Source organism: Globicephala melas, chromosome 5 (assembly GCF_963455315.2).
Source record: "Globicephala melas chromosome 5, mGloMel1.2, whole genome shotgun sequence".
In the NCBI taxonomy this organism is placed as follows: domain Eukaryota; kingdom Metazoa; phylum Chordata; class Mammalia; order Artiodactyla; family Delphinidae; genus Globicephala; species Globicephala melas.
Genome location: NC_083318.1, coordinates 31507897 through 31535409, shown reverse-complemented (window position 1 = coordinate 31535409; position 27513 = coordinate 31507897). Strand labels below are relative to the sequence as shown.

At 44.4% G+C, this 27513-nt stretch overlaps 1 protein-coding gene across 5 annotated transcripts in view; it reads right to left on the bottom strand.

The window, feature by feature from the left end:
• Positions 1–609: 609 nt before the first annotated feature.
• The window catches only part of LEF1 (lymphoid enhancer binding factor 1), a 118237-nt gene continuing 91333 nt past the window's right edge, over positions 610–27513 (bottom strand). For 2 of the 5 annotated variants that reach the window (XM_030864100.2, XM_030864101.2), the window contains 4 exons: positions 22590–22697; positions 16501–16549; positions 15810–15850; positions 610–1803 (listed from right to left, as the gene is read on the bottom strand). In XM_030864100.2, coding sequence (XP_030719960.2) covers positions 15816–15850; positions 16501–16549; positions 22590–22697 — 192 coding nt within the window. In that variant the 3' untranslated portion in view covers positions 610–1803; positions 15810–15815. The remainder of the gene's footprint in view (positions 1804–15809; positions 15851–16500; positions 16550–22589; positions 22698–27513) is intronic. The other 3 variants (XM_060299109.1, XM_030864103.2, XM_060299108.1) reach the window with 2 other exon arrangements.

Sequence of the window (27513 nt, the reverse complement as noted above, 5' to 3'; positions counted from 1 at the left end):
GAGATCAGTGGTGTCGGTGGTTTGCAGACTAGCTCAATGGACTGTGGAAGCTTTGTCGAAGGCCATGAAATGCTGATGTTTTAAACTTAAAATATGGAGGTTCTAGTAAATCCGATACCAACCTATATATAGTATAACAAACGCTTAAGGGAGAATTATGGAGTTCAAACTCAGAATTGGGAAAATGTCGACTTTGGGAGATGAATGGGAGTTAAAGCACGGGGATACCTTGATTTGGGGAGCCCAGTTTTGAGAACCCATGGGCTCTGACCACGGGCTGCACCAGCACAACCTGCAGTGGTGCCGGCTGAAGCCCGTGAGGATGTCTGGGTTCTCAGGAAGGGAGAGAATCATTCCCATCTGAATCCTGTTGCCCGGATTTCCACCTACCCGTGGGAGAGGAGGAGGTGGAGTTCCAGGCTGCAGGAGGACCCCTACGGACTGCATGGCCTGGAGACGGGGGGAGGGTGTGGGCCTGTCCCCGAGGCAGCCTCACGGGCAGCGCCCCCATCATGCGGACACACCAGCTCTGGCCTGGCCTATGGATTTAGGTCACCATTACACAACTGCAGGTTATCAGGAACTTCACTCTTTAAAAAAAAAAAAGACTTGTTTTTAAATGTTTTATTACAAAGCTTTTTTAAAAAATTGCTCAGCACGTTAACTCAAACTGGAATGACAAACGTTAGATGACAGTTTGGGGCAAAGGCTGTGCCTTGCTATTTAAAAAAAAAATGGGTACATCAATGCTCATTTTAACAACTGGCTTAAAATTCCACTAATTGGCTAATAAAAACAGATACAAATACAGAACATTTAAAGTAATAACAATTCAAGTGCTGGGCTTTTTACAACAAGGGGGTGAGAAGGAAAGAAATGAAAATTCACTGCAAACTGGTCTGCTGAAAGTATCTGTTAAGGTTTACCATTTAAAAAAAAGAGAAGAGATCATAAGAAAAATAAAATGAAAGAGGACTGCCAACTGCTACCCACAGAGTGGACTGGCTGTTACAGTTTACTTAGCTCTATCGGACACCTTACAAAGACAGGCTACTATTATTACAGGTAATTCACCGAGAAGCCCCTTAGCGGACAAGATATCCCTCAAAAGAAGAGGGCTTCTTTTCATTTCGTTTTTATTTCAAACTCTTCCAGATCTTTCGATTTTACTTAAAAAGCTCATCGCTAGCAAGATATACAAGAAGATTAAAACTAAAAAGTGTAAATTAAAAAAATTCAAGTTTAAAAAAAAAAGAAGCAAACAAGATTGATCCTTTTGCACTGTTAAATAAAAGCTTGAGGAAAAGAGAAACAAACATGAAGCCAGAAACAAAGAGGGAACTCTTCCACAAGTTCCCTCCGGGATGCTGACGGCTGTGCTGCGGCCGCTCCCAGGGCTCGGGGCAGGCAAAAGCAGCCAAGTTACTGTCCTTGCCAGGAGGTTACAGGTATGGAGGCGGGATGCTCTGGGAAGTGCACGGCGGAGACGGGGGAGGAAAGCTGCTCAGCTGACCCAGGGCCTGCTAGCATGCTTATGTGCTTTTTTTCTTTTGAAAAACCTTGTATGCTTTTTATTGTGGAACATGGCTCTCGCAGTAGATGAAAGGGGGTTTGGCAGTGATTGTCTTTATGGATCAGCGTCTCTAGCAGTGACCTCAGGGTGAAGTTGGTGTCATTTCTCCTTTGGGGTCGACTGGGCAAGCCGTGGAGACAGTCTGGGTGTTCAACAAGCTTCCATCTCCAGGAGAGGTCCCGGGGTCGCTGCCTTGGCTTTGCACGTGGGGAATGAGCTTCGTTTTCCACCTCAAGAAGGAACAAATAAAGTACTGTGAATGTGAATGTGCCACAGACCTTTACAGATTGTAACCTCCGTTTCATACAGCACATGTCTTAAGATCTCTGCATTTAATTAATCCACGTTGTTGATCTGGTGATGGCTAAAAGAGGTTGCCCTATGGTAGCCCTAAGTCCTCAGACTATGTTAGAGAATAAGTGTACTTTACTGAAATGTTTACCCTGGTTCCATGTATATGTACATAAATGCACAGGGTTACGATGTGAAATACACATAATACTTTAGATCATGGTTAAAAAAAAAAAATCTGTTGGAAAAACATCAGGAGGGAATGGCCAAACATGAATCGTAATGGCAGGCAATGGCCAAATCAGGGAAGACTTGTCATTCTAAAGTGTTTGGTCTTTTTAGTCCACTGTGGGGAGCCAGTGTAGGATTTTACATGAGACTAAACCACACGCAAGTTAGTCAGTGCCCCTCACACTCCTACAACAAGCCCCCTTGTGACCAGGATGGTCTATGTCCGCTCATATTCAGTCTTGAGGTGCATACGCTTCTCCAATCTTCGACTTTTCAATTCTCAAGAGTTTTTTCCTTCCTAACAACCAGGATCTCTAACGTTAGCCTTGGAATGTACACTCAACAAGTATTTAAAGATACTGCTGATAAGAGCATTCAGAAAGGAGAATCCCTACATCCCAAAAGCTTTAATAATCTGAGTTTTAAAAAGTGATTAAAAATAAAATATAACATTGCAACAAGATGACACAAAGACAGAAGGAAAGTGAAAGCATCTCCAAGGTCAACTCCTTTCTGGAGAGCATCCGCCTCCCCTGCTTCACACCAGCTGCAGGGAAGCACCTACTCTACCTGGGTCTTTGGCACCTCAGACGCATCTCAACTCTGTGCTTGCAGTGTCCTTGTTATTAGCAGACATTTCCTTTAAAAAAAATTAATTCTAAAAAGTGGAGTGCATTCCCTTTAGGCTTCTTATTTGAGTGGAAAGACATCTTAGAGGAGAAATAAAAGGAAGCTTTGAGATAGTTTAATAATGAAAACTCAACTCAACTCTGGGTAGCCAGTTACAGTCTACACCGCGCTGTTCAGAGAAGATGGATCTGTAGCCCGGGAGCCGTGAGGACGGGCTCTGCCAATGCCTCTAAGGGGCTCAGAGAGTGCGGGGCGCAGAGTGAGCCCTGCCATTAGGGCTCTTACCAGCCACGTGTTAGCATCGTCAGAATCACGGCAACCACCACCGCTGCTGTCCCTCAAAATGACTTACCAGAGCTGAGAAGAAACTGTTTACCCGGGTGGCTAGTGAACAAACAAAACAAGCAAAAGCAAACTGGGAGGAAATCAGCCACAGAATGTTGCCTTCAACAGAATAAGGTCTTCAATGACAGTTTCAATTCCTATTCTCCTGCTTCCCCCATTTAACAGGAAAACCACACTACAGCTTTGTGGTTTTTAAACTTGACGCAGAGTAGAGATGCTTCACACAGGAAGACGGAAGAGCTGCGAAGGGCCCTGGCTTTCCAAGGAGACAGAAGCAGAGCCCGGGCGGGGGTGAAGGCAGCGCCCGCAGACTCCTATCCACACCGTGCTCGGGCTCACTGACTCTCAAAGGCCCGGTCCCGGTTGCTCTTGCTGGTGAGGAATGGCGAGCAGCCCCGGGCTGCTGGAGACCAGTGCTGTGGTTCAGGACAGACTGGAGACCAGTGCTGTGGTTCAGGACAGACTGGCCTCAGCCACCAGGAGCGCCTGTCTGCTCACGGAGACAAACTGTCCCTCTGCTGGGACCCGTGCCCATCCCAGCCTCAGGCTGACTCCGAAGTCAGACGGTCGGCGGCCTGCGTGGCCCTGCGGCGGCCTCCACTCTCCTGCACTGACCACTCGTCGAGTCGCCCTCTCTCCTCACGGCACCCAGAGTGCCTCCTCCTCCCGCTTCTTGAGAGCATAACAACGTAATTACTAACCCGATCCTGGCTGGCCAGAGTGGCCCTTTATCCCAAGGGTGATATGCGCTTCCCTGGGAAGAATTTCAACATCTCCTAATAAAGCCAGTGCTTTTTACAGTCTCACGTTTCCCCACTGTTGTTTCATTATCTTAGTATCCTCTTATAAATCCTCCTGAAAAGCTGGTTTCAGAGGTGCTTGTACAACTGCCAACCAAAAAGCGACTCGTCCCCACCTGGGATGCTCTCCTTATAGTGTAGCTAGTATTTAAATAGGTGTGCAAGGAAACTGCCTATCAAATAAGCCGCCTTATTTGAACCTGGTTGCTCCTTTAAAATATCGGGTCACCAGGGCAGACCAGTCTTACCCCCAGATGGGAGAAATGGGGGTAAAAGGCCTTGCAGTGTTGCTTTACAGACATAAAACAGGTCAAATCAAGATTCTTTTCAAGAAACCACAGGCATGAGGCTCGGGAGACTGGCAACTTCCCACATCTAAGTCTTCACGGGGGGATGCAGCTGAAGCTGGGCTGGCCAGGCGAGCCCCGCGCAGCCCAGCCCGGCGGTGGAGTCGGTGTAATCAAAGCCGCAATTACCGCGCCCGCTTCAAAGGGAGCTCGGAGCCCGTCTTACCCGTCAGGCTTGGGCTCCCTCCACCAGCACTCACCACGCATGGGCCATTTGCTGAGTGGGTGTGAAGGAAGCACAGGAAAACACCCTCCCCCCACCGTCCCTCTGAAGCTCCTCTTCTGGACTAGACTCCAATCTGGACAAAACATCCCACTAACCAAATGGAAGCAGGAACCCAAACAGGCGGAGTCGCTTATGAAGAGCCCAAGCCCATCCCAAGATTTCAAGAGGGACCTGCGTCTGGAAGACGACCAGCACTGACCGAGGCATTAGGGCCTTCTAGGCCTTGGCTCAAAAGATGTGATGAGAGGGAGAGGGGAAATTCCTTCTTCTTACGTGCAAACGTAAGCCTCCACTGGGAGCCAAGCGTGGGGTCAGCCCATATCCTTGAGGTCCTGCGGCCCAGCCCCCTTCCCAGGCTGTCCCCACAGCAGGAGGGGCTGCGGAAACAAGCCCATTAGAGGCCGAGGTGGGGGCGGGAGGAGGGGCGACGCGTGACCAGGACCCACCGGCTCAGCTGGAGCCGTGCCTGTAAGCTCACTTCCCCGTCCAGAAATGGTAAGTAACCCGAAAGGAAGCTGGTTGGAGTAAGAGCTCCTCCCTCTCCCTCCCCCTCCCACATGTTACTAGCAAGGAGTGGGAAACTTTCAAGTGTTTTTAGTTATGATGTGAAATTTGAGGGGAGAGTATCAGAGATCAGTCTGTGAGAGATGAAGAGAGGCGGGGGCTTTGCAAAGATTGCCCTCCTCACAGCAGCACACTCCTCCTCACAGCAGCACACTCCGCCTCACGCCTACTGCCTAAGTTCTTCTGCCCCACCTCGGGGCAATCGGACCCAAGCCTGCCATTTCAGGGCGTGAACTCTCGCGCTGCACAAAGCCGCCTGTGGACGCAGAGAGCAGACTTCCAGAGCAGGAAGCGAGTGCGACAGAGCTGGTCTGGCCCTGCTGTCCTAGAGGGAACTGAGGCATCTGGTTGTCAGCGGCTGGTGTGAGGGGCCCCTAGAGATTCCCCAGGCCTCCTGGTTCCCCATGGGTCACAGGAGCTGGTGAGGAGGAAGGAAGAAGAACAACATGCGCCGAGCGCTGCTGTGCCAGGCGCTGGGACACGACGTCATGCGATCACAACAGCTCCGCTGACTTCAGCGCGTTTACACACAAGGATCCCGCTGCGGGAGGGGCGAAAGGCCTTGCCTAAGGTCACCCAACCTACAGGTGGCAGGATTAGCTTTTGAGCCTTAAACCTACGTTCTCTCCAGCACACGTCGGGGCTAAATTTTCACTCATTTGCTGCTCCTTGCCTACCTGCCTGCCGTGCCCATCACTAGTCAGCATCACTGCGGAGGTGGAGGTGGTCTCCATCTGGACCACCGCCCACCCCAAGAGGCTATGCTCTGTTTGAAAGCAGGGTGAGAGAACAAAGGGCCTAAGAAAGTAACTTTGAAAATTAAATCTCTAAGATTGAAAGTATAACCTACAAAGGCCACCTTCAGGTCTTTGAAAGTACGTACTACCCAGTATTTGAGAAAAAGAAGAGATGATAACGCGTGGTTAGGAAGGTTAGTGCTGACTCTTTCTGCAGCTGAGCTAGTCCTGAAGTCCCAGCATCAAGCCAGTCAGTCCCCCAGTCGCCAGCCACAGCTCTGACACCAGATGATTCCCAGAACGTGGAGGAGGGAGGGAGGGGTCAGCGAGACAAGGGGTCACTGGCCCCGGGCTTGGATCCAGGTTATACAGACCGAGGCAGGGTCACTGAATCTATGCGGTTCCTTTCCGTGCGGTTATTCAAAGCGTAACTGTGACCAGTGAAAGCAGACTTCTTCGGCAATGCCAAGATGACGCTGAGGCAGGCCTGGAACTATTGATAAATTGCTCGAGGGGGAAATTCTGGTTTCCGTCTGCAGCTGATGGTTTCTCTTCCTGATCAGCCCTTGGTGTCTCCCTGTGAGGACGTACACCACCATCGGTTGGCTGGGCCTCCCAGTGTAGGTCTCACCCACTAGACCTTCACCTCCGCTGGGAATACTACCGAAACATTCTCGAGGAAAGTTTTTAATAAGAGACCCTCAAAACCCATTTTAATTCTGTATATTAAAGTGCTTCAGGAGGACAGTAACTACGGAGACCCATCTACCCACCTCCAAATTCTTTATCCAGTTCACCTTTCTCTCTACAAGTTCTCCTGCACTAAAAATGCTAACTTCACCTTCTAAAAATGAGGCAACAGAGTGAGCACACACTTCTGTGTGTTTTTCCTTTCCGCCGTCATGTAGTACGAGTCTACGTGTCTAAGTATATGGGGCCTAGGGAGGTGACAATGTGTTGTGGGCTCTGAGCATGAGCTCTGAAGACAGAGCTATCCTGAGCAAGTTACTTGAACATGCCACACCGGTTTCCTCGTCTGTGAAATGGAAATAGTTAAGTCGCGCTACCTCATAACGTGTGTTGAGGGGATGAAAGGAGATAATACACATGACAGGCTTGGTAAGTACCTGGCATCTGAAAAGGGCACAATGAATGTTGGTTACTGCAGTGGGTGGAGACTTGAGTTAGAGAGAGACAGAGCCAGGTGTGAACCTGTCCCTGCTGCACACCAGCCACGTACGTGGCCCTGGACAAGTTACTGACGTCTTCTCATCCCTCAAACAGGGCAGAGATCCCTCCCCACACGGGGCTGCCTCGAGGACGGGAATGGAGAGGCTTCTGTTAGAGCACCCAGGACAGGATACGTGGTCCAGAAACGTTAGTTCCATTTCTGTTGTTCCGATCTCACACAGCATGTTCGGGGGTAAAAGCAAGATTTATACTACTTACAGAACTTCCGGTGGAAAATTACGACCAATAGAGAATTCTGGAAAATCTCTCATGAAATATTACAAAATATCTTATCAAATAGGATGTCTGCAGAAACACACCGATAGCTGGGAAAAGGAATCCCAAGAGGGCAGCAAAAAATTTGTCATTATATTTACAGAGACTGTATCTAAAAATTTAGAAAACTTCGGGTTAGATTTGACTTAGGACTTAAGCAGAAAAGCGGGCACTACTGGTTTGAGGTGCTTTCATTTTTTTTTCTCCTCGTTCTGTCAAATAGAATAGAGTGACTTTGCTAAGGCTCACAGACAGTTCTAGGCAGGATCACCCCACTCCTCTGGATCTGCTGACTGGCAGCTTCAGACCCAAAGGACACAGCTGAGGAAAAGGAAGTGAAAAGGCCTCAGGGCCTCACTGTAGTTATCAAGAAATTCAAGCAAAAAAAAAAAAAAAAAAAGCATATTTATCCTTCCTAATAAGAGCACCCTCCATGCGCCAACTCAGGCCCCATTTACTTTTAATGTATATATTATTCAAATAAGCTTTGTTTTCTGGTTCCCAAATCTACAAAATGGATCAGAAGGAAAATTACTTTAGGGGAGGGGTACACAGTCCTAGACAGAACAAGAAGACACAATAAATAGAGCAGATATTAAAAAAAAAAAAACATTATTTGGGGTCATCTAGAAGGGTCAAATGGCATCAATTCCTTGTTACCATTTACCATATGGTACATTACACTGTAGAATAATGGCATGAGTATTAAGAAATATTTAATTGTCACATACTCTGGTGAAGAAAGAGATGCACTCACAAAAGTGAAAATTAAAAATTACATGTTTTGATACTTAAAGAGGTAAACCTAGAGTTCTCTGGGAAACTCCGTTATCCAGAAGGATGATTTCCCTCAAGTATCTGGATGGCTCAGTGAGAAAACATTCTATCAAACTCCATTTGTCCAAAATAATTTTTTTATTCTATGAAGTCTTAGAATAATAGCATGGATCTTCCTTTCATAGGGCTTTCACGAACAATACTAAATATTGCGTGTCTCGAGAGGGTTGGAATAATGAGCTTCATCCTTCTCTCCGTCTACTATTATTTTTTCATGGCACGTGATCACTCTTGCTAGCCCAGGGTCCAGTTTCCTGTTTGTTTCCCAAGGCAACTTAAACACAATTCTAGCTCTTCTGACCATTAAAGAAAGAGGGGGAAAGACTTGATGGGAAGAGCACTGTAGCACAACAGAGATTTTAAAAGCTTTCACCATACGTACGATCCTCTACCAGTTCCTTCACGAATGCACAGTTGCCTAGATAAAATCACCCTGTCTGCTGACCTAACAGGCCCAGCCACCAGCTTATTCGTGAGCTGTGGTGGACGTCTGCTGGGTTGCAGCCTGCCTCCCTCTTGATGATCCCAATGCCAACACAGCCCCGGTGGGAGCGGTGAGCCCCCGACAGCTGTCTTGTACTGTGTGGCCATCTGCTGTGGCCACAGTTGACTGCAGATGGGGGTAGGAGTTTGACCCAAGCTGGGCTAGCCAGAGTCCCTTCTCTGGAATTTGACTTTGTATTGGTTTATTGTTTGGCCACGCGGCACGTGGGATCTTAGTTCCCCGACCAGGGATCAAAAGCCTGTGTCCCCTGCAGTGGAAGCGCAGAGTCCTAACCACGGGACTGCCAGGGAAGCCCCCCTTCTCTGGAATTTCAAAGAGTTTTCTCTTTTGGAGACTGGTACTGTAAGAATATGTGAGCTCGAGGGGTTCTGGACACGTGGATCAAAGAACTGAGGAGGCCAATCTGCAGAAGGGGAGGATGTGATTTGGGGGAGGGGCAGATATAAGAGAGCAGAAGCGTCTGGACAGTTTTCCAAGCCCACCTTCTAGTGCTCTCCTCGGCCTCCGCACGATGCTCCTGCACCCTTAAATAGAGGCGCTCAGCCTCGCGGGGGCTGTTTCTGCTCCTCGTGATGAAAAGGCTCGCGTCACATGAGCGCGCGTAAGGCACTCTGGAGAATGATTAGAACGTGAAGACCTGCGGTCCACGCACAGCTTGGTCTAGCCACATGGTGCCGTGAGGCAGCCACCTCCGTTTCAGACCGCGTGCCCAAGGCTGCCCTTGCTATCAGTGTCTGCATTTTCCTGCTGAACGGTCTTACTAGGGAGTCCCTAGTAAGAACACTGCAGTCCAGTGTCATTGCTGTGTGAATTCTCTGCAAGTGTTCCTCTAGCTCACGACACGTCTCGCAGGGGTTTGCAGCCAGACGTTAGAGGAGGGGAACGCGGGTAGGCTACCACCCCAGGCAAGGACAGACCTCCGTGTCCTAGGCACAGCACACCTGCGATCCTGACAAGACAAATGACGCGCCTGCGGTCGTTTCCATCAGGATCCAGACGCTTGGCCAACTGGCGGGCGAGGTCCTGCACTGGCTGGGCCACCACTCAGAGGGCGCTCAGGAGGAGCTTGGGGACAGCACTGAGCAGGGTGCAGGCGGCCGTGCTGGTCTCCCACCTCCGGATGTGAGGCTCCCTTCCCAAGAGCTCCTAACTCTGCCGTATCCTGTGTGGTTAGTGGCAATTCTAGGCTAAGTGCCTGACACGCTTAGTGCCTCATCGCGTGACAAAAAGATGAAGGATGGAAAACAGGGCATAGTTTTTTCACTTTCTCATTATCAAAGCCTTAATTTTTACTCTGAGACTTTGGACAAGCCTTACCGTTTCTCTAGCTGCTTCCAACTTTACTACTTTGTAAGCACTTGGCTTTGCTTTCTAAGTAGACATGCCAACCTAGGAACAAGTACCCAGAGGCTCACTGATACTTACTTAATGGGGGTGACGACATACGTACTTAGGGAACAGAGTTCAGAGCAAAGATTAGGCAAAGGCATCAAGTTCCCCAGGGTGAGCTTCAAAAACTATACGAAATAAATGTTTTTCTCAAGGAGACCGCTGAAAATATTTAGACCTCTCCCCGACTCTTAAGAGGACAGGGCTAAGTCCCGAGCTTCAGACAACGCTCCTAGAAGACCTTCAGGGTCACAGTCCTCTCGCTAGTCCTGCACATGACTCCAGTCTATAATGGAAAGCTAGAGACAATTTTTTTTTTTTTTTTTTTTTTTTTTGTTGCGGTACGGGGGCCTCTCACTGTTGTGGCCTCTCCCGCTGCGGAGCACAGGCTCCGGACGCGCAGGCTCAGCGGCCATGGCTCACGGGCCCAGCCGCTCCGCGGCATGTGGGATCTTCCCGGACCGGGGCACGAACCCGTGTCCCCTGCATCGGCAGGTGGACTCTCAACCACTGTGCCACCAGGGAAGCCCTAGAGACAATTTTTTTAAAGATGTAAATCCAAGCACTGCACAATTAACTATTGCATTCTATACTGTACTAGAAATTACTTCTCCCACACACCTCTTGGTGCCAGGGAAATAAAGGCGAATGTTTTTATTTAGTAAAAAATATATACTAATTTCTCAGTTCAGCAAGTATACAAGCTGAAGATTATGCCAAGGCTAAAATCATAGTGTACAGAAGAAGTATGTCTGTATGTGAGTGCCCGTATGTATCTCTGGGTGCGTTTAACCAGAGATTTTTTGCTTTTTAAAAAAAGATAGCTTGTTTCTACTTTTAAACTAGACCTTTGACGTTATATAATCAAATGAAATACACTGAAATATCCTAAGAATATCTTTTCCATCTATATAACTTTAAGATAGTGGACTTTTTATGTTTTGCTAAAGTAAATATTAGTAAACCAACCTGTAAAGTTAAGTTTTTAAGTTAGTAAACTCAGAATGATAATTCTGTCCAGCTTTTCAAAAATTCTAATTCTCTGCTTCTTTAATTCTTTATGAATCTTGATTAAGTCAGGAAGAAAGGGAAGTTCAGTATTTGATGATAATCTCTGACTTCTGACAAACTCTTGACGTTACATATTCCAAATGAAACGTGCACCAAAATACTGGAAACTCAAAGAAAGCAACTCGATCATTGTTCTGTCAAACTCAAGAATTCCCCCATGACTGGGCACGCAAGTGTTACCTACTGCAGGAGGCCTTCCTTGAGCTCGCTCTGATTTCCGTCACCTTTGTTTTTACACACTGCACTGTATGCACTTCCTTGGTAGCATAAAACGTATTATTTTATAATTATCCATTTGTACGTCTGCATCCTCTTAAACTGGGAGTGCCTCTGGTAACGGACAGGGTCCGTTTGGCAAGTAACCCCACTGCCTAGAGCAGTTCTTGCTTGCCGGAGCAGGCCTCACTGGATGTTGGCAGAATGAATAAACGAACAATTGGCATTTTATGATATTGGCCTGCACAGGAGAACGTGTGTAAGTCTCACTGCCTGAGGCCCTGGGCTCCCAGCTCCCACAAGCGGCAAGTTAGTTAAAAAAGCTAAGGATGAATCTGGATTTCCTGAATGATCCCACAGCTTGGGGATCACCTCCAAGTTGGAGGAATGTCTTTTAAGGATCCCGTTTCCAATAATCCTAAAGTCTGCTGCAAGGTGTTAAGACTGGGTTAATGCTCATTTTTTTGTTTCAACTTGATTTCACCAGAGTGAATATTCTTATAGAATACACAAAAGTAGAAACTCACAGGGAGATGGGGACACAGCTGGGTGTATGAAGCAACTGCAATGGCATTTCCCACCATTGGGAAATGAGAAAGTATTAAGTGAAACTCATGTCTTTCAAGGAACAGAAACAAGTTTTCAGAGGGCTTTTGTGTTCACAGAGGAGTCTTTTCCTGATGGGTGGGGTCTTTTCCTTATAGTCCGCTGCCCCACTCTAGTTCAGGGTACTGAGAGTTCCCTAGCATTTGAGCTACACCATGGATTGTCTAAGCTCAGTGATCTAATAGGAATTTCCTTTAAGGGCAGCAGGCTAATGTTAAGTTTCGCTGTGCAGAAAGAAACCCTCTCAAAAGTCTCTTCACGTTGGAGTCAACGGCATCCTCCCTGTCTGGGCACTGCGCTCCGTTAGCTTTACCTTCCTGCAGGGAGGGCCGTGACTTTAGAACTTCCCTTCAGAACTGAAAGCAAGTCCTGCGAGCTTTCACAGACACTATGTGCAGGAGCAAGTCTAATCAAACATTTCATCTGTCTTCGGCTTTTTTATAAGGTGGAGCCAGCACTGGCGGGACTGAAGTCTGGCAAACAAGGAGCCACGTGACGGCATCCGTGGAGAAGCAAAGCCCCAGACTAGAGGCAGTGCTTCTGGGCACTCATCCTGTGGAGGGGGAGGGGAGGCAGGAAGTGATCTATACAGGAATTGAAGAGCAAGCACATCGTGGACAAGGCGTTTTCAAGATCATACAGGTGCCTTATAGTTATACAGAGCCACTCAGACCTAGAATGAGGACGACAAATTAGTAAACAAAAAAGAGACCCGAGTCCCTTGACTAACACTGGGAGGCAGTGCAGCCCGCGGAAGCACAAAGCAGACCAGGACGTTGGGACCTGATGCGGCCGGGAGCGTAGAGGCCAGCAAAGCACCCCTTTCACTTGTGCGGAGGAACCAGTCTCCAGCTTAAACCTACTGCCCCGGGCCATACAGCACAGGGAGGGCTAATGTGAGAGCCCAGTGTGGCCTCACTCCTAGTCTAGTCTAAGCTCTTTCTACAACAGGGTGCTCTGTTGGCCTGGTCTTTCATTTAGAACAATACACACAATACCCTCCAGGGAAAACAGCTGGTTATTACTGAGTGTCACTTCTCAGAAGGGCCTTTCATGATCTTCAAGCCAAAGCCGACCCTCAAGTCACTCCCTGTCTTCTTTTTATTATAGCACTTACACTTTCCTGTTTGCTTTAAATCAGCTGCTCTCCCCGAGATGTAAGCAGTACAGAGCGGGGACCTTCTGAGCCTTGTTCGATACTGTATTTCCGGTATTATGGAGCTAACTGGCATTTATAAAGTGCTCAATAAATGCGGAATAATGACTAAACAAGTCAACGACTACACAGATAGAAGTTTCTGAATTCCTAAAACAAAGAAGGGGATGGGGAAACGGTAGGGATAGTATCATTCCTAATTTGCGGAAATCTTTATGAATGCAAATCTGACCTTCTCTCTGCTTAGTAATTCTTATCAGATGACTGCCAGTGCCGCTCTCTACAACAGGATAGTGGGGAGGACAGAACTTCAAAGGCTGCATGACTGATCCAGCAACGAGAGGGGAGAGGAACACTGGAGACCCTGATTAAGTGCAGCCCAGCCGACGGGAGCCTCACTGGTTGCTGGTGAAAATATTTTTCTTGGGGGGAGGGGGGGAGACTTTGTTGTGTTTTTCTGGGACAGGGCAGAGGGGACACCCCTTGACCTTTAGAAAAACAAGTTAAGTGACAAGAAAACACCATGATCACTGTAACATTATTTTAAAAAGAGATACTTGGGATACATTCTAGGACAAAAATGCATTCAGCCTAATCGTCTAGTTTAAAATACTACATAAGGTTAATCATTAAGGATGCAAAACTAAATATCAAAGTATGAAGCAGAGAAATACATTTTTGCATGATTTTTAATAGAAATAGCATTAAAGATTTTGGTGCAAACAGAGGACACAGTAAAATCAGCGAATGTTGGTCCTTAGCACGGTATGCTTATCAGGGTTTTCTGTTTCGAGGCAGAGCATAAAAAGGGCTGCTGTCCATACCTAAGTGTTTGTTTAGTCATTAAAAGGACAATATTCTTCTAAAAAAATGCAAAGAAGAAGTACAAGAGCCTGTGCTTGCTACTAAAATTACTTCTGAACTATGATGCCATGAGCACCTGGGGGGCAGAGCCTGTGCTCCTATAACCAAGCTGGGGGGCCAGCTCAGAAGAGGTCCTCAATTAATAGCCGTTAAGTTGAATTAAATATGAACATCATCTGTGATATTATTTTTCTGATACCTTGTTTGGTCACCTGTATGAAGGGCTGATCTTCTTTTCAGCTGGAGAAAAGCCTACCACTCAGCGCTAGTTTAGAAGACTTTTGATATCATAAAACAATGATGACATTTTGAAGAACCTGGGGAACGTGAATAAACATGAGGAAAGTTTCACAGAGGAGAAGGCAGCTGCATTAGGTCTTTGGGGTGGCGTCTAGGGAGGGAGGGAGGCCACATACGATAAACAAAGAACCCTAGCGGGCGGCGGTTACTGTTCCCATTTTACAGCGGAGGAAAATGAAGATTAAAAAGCTCACGCAGATTGCCGGGGCAAACAGCTGATGTGAAATTCATACCTATTTGGTACCCAAATCTCTGCAGATTCCCCTGGGAAAGTCCGCTGAAATTTGAGCACCAAAATTAAGTTCTGAAAGATTAAGCGGTCATCTGGTTCTAGTCAAGAATGAAGTGACCCGCAGGCTAATGCTCTTCTCCTAAGAAACACCACCCTCAGGCAGAGGAAACGGGCTTTCCAAGCACAGGGACAGCCCGTGCAGCGGCCTCCACCTGTCTCAGGGACGGCAAATAATTTTGTTTGGACTGAGCCCAAGACGCATGGTTGGAGGTGAGGCGTGTCAGAGAGTGGAACCCCCCAGGACAGGGGAGACGCAGATCCACCCTGACGTGGTCTGCACTGCGTCCCTCAGACAGTGGGGAGCACTGAGCGTTTTTAAGTCGGGAAGTGACACAATCCGTTTGTGTTTCAGCAGATCCCTCTGGGAGCAACACAGAGGATGAACTGGCAGAAAGGAAGTCTGGAAGCAGGAAAATTATCCAAAGGCTTATTACAATAATCCAGATGGGAAGTCTGAGCACCTGATCCGGGGCTGTGAAACTGCTGAGTGTGAGAGGAAAGACTCGAGACAGACCCAAACGATAGAGCTGACGGGACTGGGATGTGGGTTCCTAGAGAGAACAGAATCAAAGGGAGCGCCTCTGAGAAGAACTTTCACAGTGTAGACACACCGTGAACTCAAAGCCTAGCAAAGACTGAGGCAATTTACAAAGCCAGGTTCCCGCCAGGGATGGTGGTCAAGTGGTCAAAAGTCAAATAACTGCAATAAAAAGAAATGAGATAAATATCACCTATAAAGATGAGAGTGAGATCTAGCAATGGTTACCAATAAAGAACTTGAGAGAATACAGTTAGTAAGTCCCCATGCCATATTTTTAAATAACAGATAAAACGAAGCATCCCTCTCTTTCTCACTGGAAACAAATACATTACTTTTTAAGCCTCTGTATATCATCTCAACTGAGAAAAAGTCTCTATACCACAAAACCTTCCAGGTCCTGGGCCAGCCTGAGCTCCTCCAACGCAGCCCTGGGTTTGCAGAGTAAGATGGCATTTTGCCGGGTTTCGTTACTTGTTTGTTTCTGAAGCAGGCAGATTTGCCACTGGTCAGTAAGGAATGGCTGACAAGAGTTAGGGGAAAGAGAACAGAGAAAGATTAAAGGGGCAAAAAGGGGAAGAAGAGAAGAGAGAGACACATACTATATTGCAAATCCACAGCCGGTATAAAAACCATCAGATGTTTTAAAGCACTGATTTGATTTTGGTGGCCTTTCCTCTTTAAAGGAGCAATGCTGAATGGCATCAGTACAAGCAAGAAGATTCACAAGCAAGTGCCTCTGTTTATAACTAATGTCAGCAGTAGGACCAGAGAGTCGTTCTTACCATGTTTCAGATGTAGGCAGCTGTCATTCTTGGACCTGTACCTGCAGAAAATTGTGTCTTTAACAAATTTTTATTGAAGAGGTTTTTTGTACATTCCCAATACGTAGTAGCTACAATATAATGTGGACCTGTTTGCTTTATTTTTTATGGTTCTTATGCCAGCCAGTCTTATTTGTGCCGTACAAGTAGAGGCCTTATCTTTTATGAAAGAAAAGGGGAAATAAACTGGACCTCACTGATGGATGCCTTGAATTAACGTACACGAAAGATAAACCCTATCATCATGTTTTATATTTTTAAATAACCCCAAACCATAGAAAGGATTCTCAAGGGGATATAAGGTAGCTCATCATAAAAAACTGTATTGTAAGGAGTTTTGCAAATAGAAGAACAGAAGTGTTAGAGAACACAGACAACAAAAGCAAAAACAAAACCTTAAAAACCACCACAGTTAGCAACCAGGAATCCAGGTGACAGGGTTTGCAAGAGCTTTTTAGGTGTACCTTCACACAGTCACATTTAAAAGAAAGGTCTTTCAAACATTTTGAAAGCATCTCAGGAAGAAAAGCAGAGTTCAAGAATCATATGTTACAGCTGAAGAAGAAAGCAGCGTGTAGAAAGGTGCAGACTACTCTTTAAAAGGTGCTTGTCAGAAGCACGAGAATTGGCTGGAAAGTCACATGGTGCCTACCTGACGTAGATTCCTGTAGTTTCTCTCTCTTCCTCTTCTTTTTCTTACCCTGGAAGAAGACAGGCACATGTTCATGTTATAGACTGTACTGTGAACACACGGATGAACGTGATACAAAAGGACCAGCAGGTGGTCAACCAAGAGATCAAGATGCCTCATTTTCTCTCTCTCTTTACCATCTGTGCCTAGAAACAGGGCAAGAGAAAGAAATTCTTATCTGTGACCTCTGTCTCTATAGCTTCGCATTTAATGTCATCAGTACGGTACTGACGTAAGCAGTGGTCATACACACACACACACACACAGAGGACGATGATGTCCTAGGGCTGTGGCCACAGACCCCTCCGCCCCCCGCCCACCTTCAAGGAACGCCCGCTTAATAAGGAGACCCTCCTTTCACTGCTAAGCACCACACTTAGGACCCACTTCTGGTAGTGTCGATGACAAATCTTCCTCACTGTGAATTCCACCATCTAATTAAAAATCCACAATGTTAACTGAGGCCCCCTCAGCTCCCACGGCACAGACAAGATGTAACTGAAGACAGTAGTAGAAGGGTAAGATAGAACCTGAGAAAACTTAGAAGGTAATTTTAAAGACTGATTTATGGCAGTTAAGGACCCTGCTTCCTAAAACAAACACAATAACGTGAATATGCTTGCAATTTAAAATACATTTCAAAATCATCTTAATCACAAATTTATAATTTTAGGTCCCTCTGATAGTAGTTTAATTTTCTATTTTTCTTCATAATTACTTTCCCCTCAAAAAATAATTGTAATAGGGCATAGACACAGCATATATTTGATTTCTATGAATAGTAAATGACCAACCTAGATTAGGATGGTCTTTTCAAATAAGTGTCATAGGACACATATCACATCCAGTATCTCTATCTTATGTCTGCTGTAATAATCACATTCACAAAAAATAAAACCATAAGATTATATTGAGTATATTGTGTGAATATATTAAAGTCTCTACTTTTATGCACCTCAAGATAGTTTTTCTTCATGTCACATGACCTGACCACTGAGGCTTTATATCTTTGGAAAGCTGACTGAAACTATCCTCACAAACACTAAGGCAAACAACAGATATTAGTGACCTGGGGAAATGGTATATCAAAAATAATGGAGTCTTCTTTCAGAAGATTAAGGTGCTCCAGGAGGAGGGGCATCTGCTATCTCCCTTTCAAATGCAACGGCTGTGGTTTCCAGAAGGTGCAATAAGGTCGTTTCCTGTGTCTGGAGCCTTCTTCCTCACCGTCTCCTAGCTCCCATTTGCCCTTTAAGACTCACCTCAGGTGTCATCTTGTCCAGGACCCTTCTCTCCCCCCACCGCCCCCCGACGTCAGCCCCAGGCAGAGCTCACCACCATAACGTAACTCCGCACAGGTGTCATAAGGGGCTGTGGCCCTGGACCCCTCAGCCACATGGCTATCGGCTCACACGAGCACCGCCCGAGTCTCAGCACATCTCTGCCACCCAGCACATGCCTAGCACGTGCCTAGAACATGCGACCGTGCCCTGACATGTCGGACTGATGTTGCTTTGTGAAATAACCTGTACTATATCCTAGGTATACATCAGTGCTTCAGAGAACTTACATTTATGGTAGACAAAAGGACCTAAGGAGTTTGAATGTATTCATGTCAGCTTAACACAAAAAATTCATGTGTAGTAAACACATATAAAATTTTCATTAAAATCATATATAGTACTTGGGTTTTAAGCACCACATTTAAAAGCTCTAATAATATAAATAATACACCTAAGAAAATATGTGCACTGATTTATGAAAACCAGTTATAAAAAATGAAAGTTATAAAAACAAACTGAAGTTATAAAATCTACAATGCCATAGAATAGGACAACTTGATATTAAATCATTGAGATATATATTTAATATGATTGCAGTGAGCATCAGGATATCATTCTGACAATGAATTGCTAAGATATAGGGCATGCATCTTATTTAGACTGTACTCCTGTACTCTTATTTTAAGAATACTGTAATATCTTTAGCTAAAGTGATACCACGTGACTGACTTCTGTTTGCCTTAGTAATTAATAGGCTTATTTTGACTGTTATAAACATTTTAAGTAACAAAGCTGGGCTTCCCCTTCATTCAAAGAGATCCTAAAATCAAGTTACGCAAACAATTTCCTTTAAAAGTTGCGCAGAGGAAAATCTTTAAAGGTAAATTCACATAACACCGGTTTTCTTTAAAACTACTCTCTTCCCGTCCCTCCACATGGAGAAAAGGGGAGAGAGCAAGAGGGAGAGAACGTGTGTTTCTTTTATCTCTTTTTAAAAGTGGAAACTCACTCCTTAAGGATCAGAAACAGAAACTTCACTCAAAGACATGATATCATTCATATATGTGGAATCTAAAATACAACACACATAAATTAGGAGTTTGGGATTAACAATATACACACTACTCATATATAAAATAGATAAGCAACAAGGACCTACTGTATAGCACAAGGAACTCTACTCAGTACTGTGCAATAACCTATATGGGAAAAGAATCTGAAAAAGAATAGATATATGTATATGCATAAGTGAATCACTTTGCTGTACACCTGAAACTAACACAACATTGTAAATCAACTATACTCCAATATAAAACAAAAATGAATAAATAAATAAAAAGAAGGGTGAGTTTGAAAAAATACAACACAAATGAACATATATCTATGAAACGGAAACAGACTCACAGACGTAGACAACAGACTTTTGGTTGCCAAGGGGGAGGGGGCGATGGGGAAGGGATGGACTGGGAGTTTGGGATGAGCAGATACAAACTATTATATATAGGATGGATAGACAACAAGGTCCTACTGTATAGCACAGGGAACCATATTCAGTATCCTGTGATAAACCGTAATGGAAAAGAATATGAAAAATAATATATATATATGTATAACTGAATCACTTTGCTGTACAGCAGAAATTAACACTGTAAGTCAACTATACTTCAAAAAAAAAAAAAAAAGAGAGAGACAGTCAACACACAACACTAAATCTATGCAAAGTCACAGCACAGCAAAGCTCTCCCAGAGGTCAATGAAGGAAGGCCACTCTTCCCTATAAGGCCAACCACATCCAAAAGAGATCCAGGACGGGGTTAGAGGAGGACACTTCTGAAACCCTTTAGGTGGGGGACTGATCTTCCCACTTAAAGGGCATCACGAAGGCTCTATCCAGAAAATACTAATTACGGCCCAGAGGATGGAAGCCCAGTTCAGGGAGAAAAGTCTTCAACTAAAGCAGACTTCCTAAAAAGGTCCCGGAAGACTGAGCTGGTCCACCTGGAGGAGGAGAGAAATGGCATAGACTGTGAAGTCTGGGGGACCTGGGTGTCCCCTGTAGCTTAGCCACTACATGGCCCTGGACCAATTGCCTAACCTCCTGACAATTTAACTTCCCTCATCTGTAAAATACAATAATACTGTTGATGCCACAGGATTATTAGAAGGACTAGAAAGTAACACAAAAAGCATTTAAGACAGTTCTTGACCATTGGCATATAGTATTGCGCTGGCCAAAAAGTTCATTAGCGTTTTTCCATAGCATCTTACAGTACAACCCAAACGAACTTTTTGGCCAACCTAAGTAGTTATTTAAAACAATCAAGACAACAGTTCAGGAGAGATGATGAAGCTGCTGCTCCCAAGTCACGAAAGGAGGACTCTTACTTCCTGTGTCATAGTTGTATCCAATGTTCAAGCTCCAAACCCTGACCAGTAGTGACTTGGCCACACACTGGCCACACACTGATTTACATATTGATTCATGGCTTCACCCTCGCCCTATTTTTTTAATTAATTAATTAATTAATTTAACATCTTTATTGGAGCATAATTGCTTTACAATGGTGTGTTTCTGCTGTATAACAAAGTGAATCAGCTATATGCATACATATATCCCCATATCCCCTCCCTCTTGCATCTCCCTCCTGCCCTCCCAATCCCACCCTCTAGGTGGTCACACAGCACCGAGCTGATCTCCCTGTGCTATGCGGCTGCTTCCCACTAGCTATCTATTTTACGTTTGGTGGTGTACATATGTCCCTGCCACTCTCTCACTTCGTCCCAGCTTACCCTTCCCCCTCCCCGTGTCCTCAAGTCCATTCTCTACATTTGTGTCTTTATTCCTGTCCTGCCCCTAGGTTCTTCAGAACCATTTTTTTTTTTAGGTTCCATATATACGTGTTAGCATACGGTATTTGTTTTTCTCTTTCTGACTTACTTCACTCTGTGTGACAGTCTCTAGGTCCATCCACCTCACTACAAATAACTCAATTTCGTTTCTTTTTATGGCGAGTAATATTCCATTGTATACATGTACCACATCTTCTTTATCCATTCATCTGTCCATGGACACTTAGGTTGCTTCCATCTCCTGGCTATTGTAAATAGAGCTGTAATGAACATTTTGGTACATGACTCTTTTTGAATGATGGTTTTCTCAGGGTATATGCCCAGTAGTGGGATTGCTGGGTCGTATGGTAGCTCTGTTTCTAGTTTTTTAAGGAACCTCCATACTGTTCTCCATAGTGCCTCGCCCTTTTAAAAAAGGACAATTCCATTTAATGTGAAGTCTGTCCTAGCGGGCACTCTGAATGCTCGTCTCACAAGAAACATGAAAATGATCTTCAAATTTTTAAATTAAGAGCTTAAGTAATCAAAATCATTCCCCTCTATAAAATATGATACAACTAATATCACTTATAACAGTCTTTCTCAGTAGTTTTTGCTGTATCAAGACTACATGAGTAAGGTATTCAAACTCTGAAGTAATAAAATAATTGGCAATATAAATGAGGTATTTATAAATGAGGTATTCCCAATGAAATTAGTACAGCTTAAAAATATAATACCCACTCCATCTGAATAAAATATATAATAGGCATCAGGGTACGTTAATATGAAACGAACAAAAAAATGTTTTTTTTACCCGGTTTTAATTAGTCTGTGCAAAACAGTCACTGGAATATATTGTTTGTAAGAAGGGTAAAATAACACAATCCATTTTGGAAAGAAATCTGACAATATATATCAAGAGGCTTTAAAATATTTATAATCTGTACTCAGCAATTTCACTAGCGTTTCACTACAATTTCACTACTGTGAGTCTATCCTGTAGAAATAAGTCCTAAAAACTGTTACGCACAATCCACTGCAGGATAATTTCCAATTATTAACAAAAAAATAGCCAATGTCTAAAAAGCAGGGAAAAAATGGTTAAGTAAATTGTGACATTCACTCAGTGAAATACTGTATACCTGTTAAAAGTGATATACAGAAACGCTATGCCGTAACAGAAAAACGCTTATTATAGATAAGAGCAAGCAGCATGATACAAAGGCGTATGTAATACACAGCCACCCACCCACACATATCCAAGTAAAAGGTAAAAAGCTACGCACAACACACCGCTGTACAAAGCAATTATACTCCAATAAAGATGTTAAAAAAAAAAAAGATATGCACAGAAAAAATACTGGAAGGTAGTGTAACTAGTTATTACTAATGCTGCCTTCACATGATGAGATTATATGCTTTAAAAAAAATCTTTTTCAGGCTTCCCTGGTGGCGCAGTGGTTGAGAGCCCGCCTGCCGATGCAGGGGACACGGGTTCGTGCCCCGGTCCGGGAAGATCCCACATGCCGCGGAGCGGCTGGGCCCGTAAGCCATGGCCACTGGGCCTGTGCGTCCGGAGCCTGTGCTCCGCACCGGGAGCGGCCACAACAGTGAGAGGCCCGAGTACCACAAAAAAAAAAAAAAAAAACAAAACAAAACAAAAAAAATCTTTTTCACCAACATTTTAATGATAAGGTTTTCTTCGATTTAAAAAATTTTACTTAAAAATTTCATTAGCATATAGCCAAAAAAAAGTGACAGCACAAAGCTTTCAGACTGGAATATATCCATGAAATCTTTATTATAAAGTTCATTAACTTTCAAAAATAGAGAACGGTGCCAGCATTAGCTACACTCTACAACACATTTCCTTCACGAGAGCAACACAGAGGGAGAACGAGTGAGAGGAGAGAGCCGTGTGCATAAAGTGCTTACATAATTGTCTCTTGCAGACCAGCCTGGATAGAGCTGCATATGTAGCTGTCTTTCCTTCCGCGCTAATTCATAATATTTAGCCTGCTCTTCACGAGAGAGGGCATGCCACTGAAAAAGAAGGGGGAAGGGGGAAAAAATCAAGTGAAAGCAAAACAGCGACAGTATTGTATGTTTCATATTTCAGACACTAAAGAATGAAAACATTAAGCATTTAAACTTCGATTTATTTTTAAATGGCAGAAGACCACGTGTCGCAGAAATCCACCTAGAGTTCGGTGGCTGGAGTGAGACTCAAACTCTGATTTCTCTATTCTGTTCTCACGTGACATGAAACCTGTCAAAGTATCCAAAGTGAAATGGCCTGTCACCCAGCCTTTCTCTTCTCCAATACAAATTAAAGAGAACATTCACTGGTGAACCTCAACACCCACCTTAGCCCTTTTTCACAGTTTGCAGCACATTCTGACATCTGAGCCCAAGCACCATTTATTTATGCAAAATGAAGTAATTTCCACAGATACATCCTCACCTCCCATGCACTCTCCCACTCTGTCATGTGAGGAATCTGAAACCTTCATCATATGATCCTGTCCATAAAGCAAGACATCAAAAGTCAGTCTGTCTCAGTCTCTTCACCCTCCCCTCACACTTATTTAAACACTAATTGTCCATAGGGAGAATACAGATAACGCTGTGTAATCAAACATGCACACTTTATGGCTGTGTTTTTTAGCTTCCTTCGGATGGAAAACAAGGAACCTGACTAAGTTTATTTTGCCATCTAGACTTTGAGACCGTAGGATCTAATCTGGGGAACGTAGCAGCTGACACCCTGCAAAATTTCCACTTCCCTTTAGGTAACATATATTTATTTATCATACAGAGCAGAAGAGTTTATGCAGGCAAGGTGCTGTTTGGGATTTTTAGCAGCCTGTACCAGCACTTTGTGTGTGTTTGCACACAACTTACCCCAGGCCCCCACGGAGCAGTTTTCAAGTTGGTCCCCCTACTTCCCAAATGCCAGGATCTGTTGCCAGAACATCCCAGGAGAACTGGCTGCACTTTGGGGAACCCACTGGCTGGAGGTGACGGCACAGAGGCGGTGGACCCAACGCCACACCACTGCGCAGCTACATACACGTGCACATGCACGCGCACACGCTCTGTGTGAGCCTGGCTCCCAGTCCAGGGCTCCCAGCTCTAGGGTGTGTCGCTTCCCATTTTGCTAACTTCCCCTTAAAGGCTGGGCGATTCTTTCTCATTCACCTCTACCCTGCATATTGATTTTAATTACCCTGTTCTTGTTTTTTTAAATGATAAGACAAAAAGAAAAGAAAGGTGTGACTGGATTGGGGCAAAGGAAGGAGGAGTGAGGGAGAGAGGCTGGTGAGCGAGAAAAGGCTGCCCTCCAGGACAGCGATCCAGTGGTTAGGATGCAGCCCCCAGAGCATGGCAGGGATGCTCTCCTCAAGAAAATGAACACCTGCTGCTCTTGCCTGTTAGAAGAACAAGAACCTGATCTCAAGGAGAGCACTAAAGCACCTTCGGCCTCCTTCCATCCTCCTGTCCAGAGGCTGTGGGGCTTACAGGCAAGGCAACCAATTCCATTTCCTTTGAAAAGCCCCTTGAAGGCCAGGGCCTCTGTGCTGGATAGAGCAGATGATTTCATTTTTAATTGCTTTATACGTGCGGAGTGTAAAGGTAAGATGTGTGACCCACAGCGGGACTTGGCCTGAGTCTGAAGGCAAATCAGGTAATATGCTTTTCTTTTTAAAAAAAAAGGGCGGAGGGGGGAGAGGAGATGGGGAGGTGGCAGGAAACAACAACAACAAAAAAAAACCCCAAACACCTGGGGAAAGTTACCTGCGACACAAGTCTTTGTACTAACAGAGTAATCACAATTAGTTAAGCGGAGCCTAAGGAGGCAGGTCTGGGGAGCAGTGGAAGTTTAGGCAGGAAAAGTCACAGAGGCAGTTGCCTCTGTCAACTGACAGCTTTTCTAAACCTGAGGTACTGACCTAGAGACCTTCACAGGGAGAAAAAGCCGAACTGGGCACAGCGGAAAAGATCGGCCTACACTTTTTTTTTGAAAAAGACTGACCATTAGTGTTTAGACAGTTCTGGTGCTAACATGATCAACGAGAGGCAAAGTGTTATCAAAAAGGAACAACAACAAAAAAAGAGACTAAGAGAAAAAAGGTAAGGATAGAAGTCTTACTTTGTACATCTGTTTATTCATTTGATAAATAATCTCTCTCATCCTACTGCAGTATGTCAGTATAAAGATATCTTTTTTATAAATATAATTGTTTGTAAATATATTTTATAGTATAAAAAAGCTTAAATAATTTAAAGTATAATTTTATGTAATTTATGGCAGCTTTATAACTTGCTGAGAAAATCTGGCATTGCAAATAGAACTTATCTCCCAAATACGTATGGAGGTTGGGTCTTCTACCCAAAACAAGCAGTCAATGAACAAGCATGAATTTTTCAGTTACAGCAGGAAACTTAGGTTGACAAGACCCCAGCGAACAAAACAGCAAAGTTCAAGGAGAAAAAAAAGCAGACCACAGACTAAACTGTTTACTTGCTTACCTCAGATTGCTTTTAGTTCCTTGATATTATTTCGAATTCACAAACGAAACATCATTTACCAGAGTAAAACAGTAGGTGAAACTATGTATTAAAGTTTTGCACTGAAAACAAGAATAAAGTCTGATGCAGACAAGAAAGATGATCTTTCTTTACAGGAATTTCTGAAACACAATTGACCAAAAATGCTTTTCCATCTCTTCTGCTTACTGAAAGATTCACCAAGTTTTTGGGAAAATACCCATTTAATTTGAAGAGACATTCTGACAATAAATATGCAATAAGTGGACTTCCTTTAGTAGCCTGGAAGGTCTGAAAACGAAAGGCTTATTTTAAAGTAGTATTTGTGTTATTATTATTCAGAATACGAAGTAGAAAACTTTGATGCATTCATATGAACGAACATTTCTATGCTAGAAATACAGTAGAAGTGAATAAAAATCAGAAGATCAAATGTTCTAGGATGAATTTCAGGCCCACTATTAAGAATTCTAATTATCCCAATGTAAAACTTCATGATTTTAAAGCTGGGAACTTTAAAGAACTAGCAAGGACTACCCTGCCAGAGGCGGAGTTATGAAAGGATAGAAAACCTGATCTTAATCAAAGATCTCAGAGATCTATAAATAGAAACAGGTGTCCAAATTAAAACCAGAGAGAGACCTTAAATGAGAGCCATCCTTTAGGACACATGCTCTGATCTGGGGATTGTTAAGGGAGCTGAGAAAGTAGCAACTGTTGGAAATGTGCATTAAAAAGAGGAAGCATACATTCATATATTCTTAACTCTATAGAGCAGGAAAATAATTCCCACTGGAGGACCATGGACCTTTAACTCAAAAAAGAAACAAACAAACAAACAAACAAAATCTAAGAGTTTTACACAAGCGGAAATAAGAACCCGTCTTTTCCTCTGATTTCTTCTTTTAAAGGGTCAGGGAAAATCGTCATCAGCCTTTAAGCTTTCAAGGAGGAATTCTTCAAAAAATGATGGGAATCACTCATCTGCTATGATCTGGCTTTGGAAATCATTGTAATTATTGTTATTAAGTGTTTAAGAAGCCACAGGGAGATAGAGTACTGTACACAGGGCACCGAAAGAGCTATAATCTACCACTGCATCCCACCCCTGAAACCCTGGTGTCTTGCAGATTGGAAATTGCTGCATTTTTATGCTCTCCAACAGGAATCGATAATACAAGAACGCCTGCTTTCCTCCATCTGCTTCCTCACGTGGACTGGTAATCTCCTAAATGTTTTCTGTTATGAATGCTGAAATGTATTAGGTTTGTAACAAACATGACAAAAATTATCAACAACAGCTAAAACATGATCTCTAGGTCTCACAAAGGTTGTCAAGACCCTCCTTCTCCTGAATGTTCATTTGCAAATCATGAATTTCTTGAGAGGTTGCAAAAACAAATACACAGGGTCATATTTTAAGAAGCTACCGGGACTTCCCTGGTGGCTCAGTGGTCAAGAATCCACCTGGCAACACAGGAGACACGGGTTCGATCCCAGATCCGGGAAGATCCTACGTGCCCCAGAGCAACTAAGCCCGTGCACCACAGCTAAAGAGCCTGCGCTCTAGAGCCCATGAGCCACAACTACTGAGCCCTCGTGCCACAACTACTGAAGCCCAGGCGCCTAGAGCCCGTGCTCCGCAACAAGAGAAGCCACTGCAATGAGAAGCCCCGCGCACCGCAACGAAGAGTAGCCCCTGCTCGCCACAACTGGAGAAAGCCCGCACGCAGCAATGAAGACCCAACGCAGCCAAAAATAAATAAATGAAAAAAAAAAAGCTACCACACATATATGAAGAGCATCAACAAGTTAAGATGAAGCATTTCTAAAATTACAGTGTAATTACAGAAAAATGCAATTTGAATTAGAAAAATTCAAATGTTCTCCACCACCCATCAGATACCCAACTAAACCCATTTCAATCCTGAGAAAAGTACTGGGAAGGACTTGACTAGCCTCTGGGCTGGTGGCTGGACAAAGAAATCTAAGAGTGTCTGTCCTAGCTGTAAGTCCAGTTCCTGGTACATGACAGGTGCTCAGAAAAATATCTTCGCATGGGTGAAAGAAGCAACAACAAAAAGAGAGGCAGTCGAGAAACCTGGCCCATGTACACGTTAAGATTCAGAGAGCAATTTTCTAGAAAGACTTCTCAGGCCTGTGCCACTTCTTCCATTTAAAGCTTCGAGGTGGAACGATCTGCTTATGTCTTGCAAGGTGCAGCCGACGACATGTGCTTGACAGGGTTCACCCAGAAGCGTGGCTGGTCCCGCAGGCCTTTCTGTAGCCCCCTGGGTGGGCTAAGTGG